The sequence below is a fragment of the Lycium barbarum genome, chromosome 4, assembly GCF_019175385.1.
Source record: "Lycium barbarum isolate Lr01 chromosome 4, ASM1917538v2, whole genome shotgun sequence".
In the NCBI taxonomy this organism is placed as follows: Eukaryota; Viridiplantae; Streptophyta; class Magnoliopsida; order Solanales; family Solanaceae; genus Lycium; species Lycium barbarum.
In genome coordinates this window covers 77,033,337-77,037,187 of record NC_083340.1, presented here as the reverse complement: position 1 = coordinate 77,037,187, position 3,851 = coordinate 77,033,337, and the positions used below count along the sequence as shown (strand labels likewise).

The following is a 3,851-nucleotide window of genomic DNA, read 5'->3' as shown; positions in this document are numbered from 1 at the left end:
AATTATTTAAATCACACATTTTTTAATAGTTTTTTTTTAATGTTAGTTTTGATTTATAAAATGGCAGTTCTATTAAAGTATTTGTATGGTTTAGCTAAATTTTGCATATTTGATTTAAAATATTCGGTGCACACATTCGACGCAAAAAAATATATCGACTTGTTTAAAGTTTGAACACCCTTGACGAGATTCCTGGCTCCGCCACTGCATATGCAGTAGTGATACATATGCTATACAACAATTATACAGTTTCTATACGTATGACAAATTTTCTATACATTTACAGTAGTGATACATATTCTATACAATAATGATACAGTTTATACACATATATTGGAATTAGTTGAAAAATGGTTAGAAAATGAAATTATTTTGAAAAGGCTAAAAAATGACCTTTAAAATTCTTGGGCCACCGGGTGTCAATAGTTTCACCCAGATGGTCATTTGTGTCCTTATCCCTTATTACTATTGTTAATTTATTGGACTAGTGAATCTATATAAAATTATGTGTATTTGCAAATTTGTAATAACAGCTCTTCCTAAGCCTGGACAAGCTTTTATACTCTTGAAAACAGAATGCAATTAAGAGCCTGTTTGGATGGACTTAACATAAGCAACTTAAACAGCTTATAAGCCAAAAAAAAAAATTGAGATAGGCTAACTTATTTTTTTCGGCTTATAAGCTGTTTTAGATAAGCTAAACTAAACGGACCTAATTACTTTTTTGGGCTTATTTTATGCACAAAATGGCTTTAAGCTGGCCACCCAAACACTCAAAAAAACTAAAAACAGCTTATAAGAAACTTATAAGCCAATCCAAACGGGCTCTAAAGCGTTGGAGCTCAATTTTCTCGGTGATGAATGGAGAAACTGGAGGCAATTTTTTTGTTTAACTGGAGCAACAGGAGGTTAAGTTTTAGCTTTAAAAAATATATGAGACGATTTTTTGGTGGAAAAAAGCTCATTTTGACAGGCCGAAAACTGAAAACCGAACAGCTTAAGCCAAATCTGTGAATTGAATCAAACCGAAGTTAATATGGTTTGATTCGGTTAGAAAAATCGACAAACCGGAAATGAAAAATCAAACTGAACCGACCGATGCCCCTAGTTGAAGTTATACTCGGAATAACCTTTCTAAAGCTTCCATTTTGCAATAGCTTCCCTGAATTTGTTTACTAGTTCCAAAGGTTTTAAATTTGGTGAGATTAAAGGAATTTCTATGATGAATTTACCGAGAACCTTTTCTCTGCCTGCAATACTCTATAACAGACTTCCTCCAACCACGTCCTTGACAACATTTTAAACCAAATTGAAACGTTTATGTTAAAAAGTAAACAAATGTACCAGGTAAAGCCAAAGGGGTATATATTCCGACGGTGAACCTCAACTTCTCATTTTGCTTCTTTCAAACTCAGACTATAAAGCCAATAGGTACACTTGAAATCAAAATGCAAACAATCCACTGATCATCACAATCTTCTGCAACTACATAAACATCTTTTTTGATACCTAGCTAAAGCAATGTCTTGAATACCCAGAGCTTCTTGTCTATACAGGGCAAAATATTGAGCATAGTTTTATGAGGGGCAAGTGCATACATAGTTGTATTTAGGACCCCTATTTAAAGAATAGTCGAAGTTTATAAATTTTTAATAGTTTATCCACCTCAGAATCAACCTCAACCACGCGAAGCTGAAGTTGAAAATTGTAAGTCAACATCAAACACACGAGACAAAATAGTCAACCTCAGATTTGAATGCTCACTATATATCGTACTATTATTTGCTGACAGTTACAGTTACTATTCTTATTTAACTGTCTTGCCATCCATTATGGTGGAATATATATTAATGGGGAAGTATTAATGTTGGGGTTAAAGGAAGAAAACTAAAGGACGAAAAAGCTAGAGAATATCACTTGGAAGGAGGAGGAAGAAGTAGCAGCAACACTTTTATCTGAAGTTTCACTCATAGTGATTACCCGGTGCAATTCCTACGTGTTTTACAGGGATCACAAGAAACATCTATCAACTACTCTAAATGACGCAAGCATATCCCAATAACTCAGTTTCAATGTTCTCCAAAAGGCAACAGAAGGTTACAAATTTTGACTACAACTTCATATTTAACTGAAGGTTAGAGAAGGCACGAATCAAATCTCACCAAGATAGATCTGTTTATCACTACTGCAAGATCCAACAATTGGTCGATTAGGATGAAAAACACATTCATTAACGGATCCAGTGTGTCCAGGGAGCTTGTAAAGGATGCGCCTAGATGTTGTATCCCAGACATAAACCATGCGATCAGAACTCCCAGCTGTGACCTTACTTCCATCAGGTGACCAACTACATTTCAGCAAGTTCTTTTCAAAATTGTGTTGGTGGCCTTCCAAGATCTTAACACATCTGTTTTGGGGGGCATAAGGGCGCATATCCCATATGCGAAGTGTGCAGTCCATTGCATTAGTAAGAAGATAAGACCCATCAGGACTCAGCTGCATACCAGTTATAGTATCCTGATGCCCTTGAAGAGTCATAGTTACTTCACACCTTCGTAAATCCCACAGTTTCACATCATTGTCAATACCACCTGTGCAGATCTTATCGGAGGCATCAGAGAAACTGACGGCAGTAATTTGGAATTTGTCTGGAAATGTCTGTATGGCTCCTCTTTGGCGCATATCCCAAAGTTTAGCAGTGCCATCATCAGATCCGCTGACAATTAGAGGAGGGCCCCTCCGAGCTGGGCAGCATGAATTCACAAACGAGGAATGTTCAGCCATTTTCTTTATTTGTTTCCCTGTTTCTACGTCCCATGCTCTAACAGTCTTATCGGGGCTAGCTGATACTATTGTTGATCCATCAGTAGTCCATTGAACATCAAGAACTGCATTTTTATGGCCTTTTAAGACCATAAAGTTCTTGCAATCTCCATGTACATTCCAAAGGAAGATTTCTTTGTCATGTGAACCAGATGCAATGATTGTTCCAGCTGGATTGAATTTCATGGTATATACAGCGCTTTGATGTCCAGTAAGCAACATAATTGGTGATTCCAAGGTTGAGGTCCGTGGTTTTCCATTTGGTCCAAGTCCGCTAGGAGACACCTCCATCGGCCTTGGCCCAATAACTGACAAGGCACTTTCAGTTTGCATCATGGTCTTCGATTGCACCCAACCTAACAATTACAGCAAACATAAGCTACGGACATACACTTGACCATTAAGTTATCCAAACATTATTTCGAAACAGAATGAACTAGTCTGTTGGACCAAATACGCAAGGAGCAACGAAAAGGATTCGATTATTGGATTCAATTATATAGTAGAGTTGTTTGCAAAGAATAAGGATGAAAGTTACCTGAGGGAGGAGCAGTGCAGGCGGGCGGGCAACTAGCGGCGAGCAGAGACTCTCAGATGGGAGTTAATTTGGGAACCCTAGTCTCTCTCTCTCTAAACTCTCTACTTTCTCTATACCCCTTTGCTAAAGTAATAATCCACAACCCAATTCACTAAAGGCCTGAGTTTGGGCTTCACCCATTACATTCTAAAATTTTGGTAAACCTACATAATTACCCCCAAAGTAATCTAATTATACCCTTGCCTATCTACTTAGTTTGTGACCATCTTGCTAATTACCTCCTGCCCACGCTAGTTTTCGTAGATAATTCCCTCTTTTTCCCCCTTTTTTATTTATTTTATTTTTCTAATTATTTTAATTTTTTTCTCGTCTTTTCTTTATTTTTTCTTTCTTTTTTCTCATTTTCGGTTCATTATTTTTCTTTTCAAATCATATTATATTATTCTACCATCAAACTAATCACCCTTCCTATTCATTGTAGCTTTTGTGG

General features: G+C 36.8%; 1 protein-coding gene across 1 annotated transcript; it reads right to left on the bottom strand.

Moving 5' to 3' along the window:
* Positions 1-1,913: 1,913 nt before the first annotated feature.
* Positions 1,914-3,543, bottom strand: LOC132636093 (uncharacterized). The gene is made up of 2 exons (XM_060352787.1): positions 3,362-3,543; positions 1,914-3,179 (listed from the first exon to the last, which is right to left on the bottom strand). Exon 2 carries the CDS (start codon positions 3,157-3,159, stop codon positions 2,152-2,154), a length of 1,008 nt encoding a protein of 335 aa, XP_060208770.1. The 5' UTR covers positions 3,160-3,179; positions 3,362-3,543; the 3' UTR covers positions 1,914-2,151.
* Between the last annotated feature and the right edge of the window lie 308 nt (positions 3,544-3,851).

Coding starts and splice junctions, on each gene's coding strand:
- LOC132636093 (XM_060352787.1), bottom strand. CDS start 3,159: ATGATGCAAACTGAAAGTGCCTTGTCAGTTATTGGGCCAAGGCCGATG.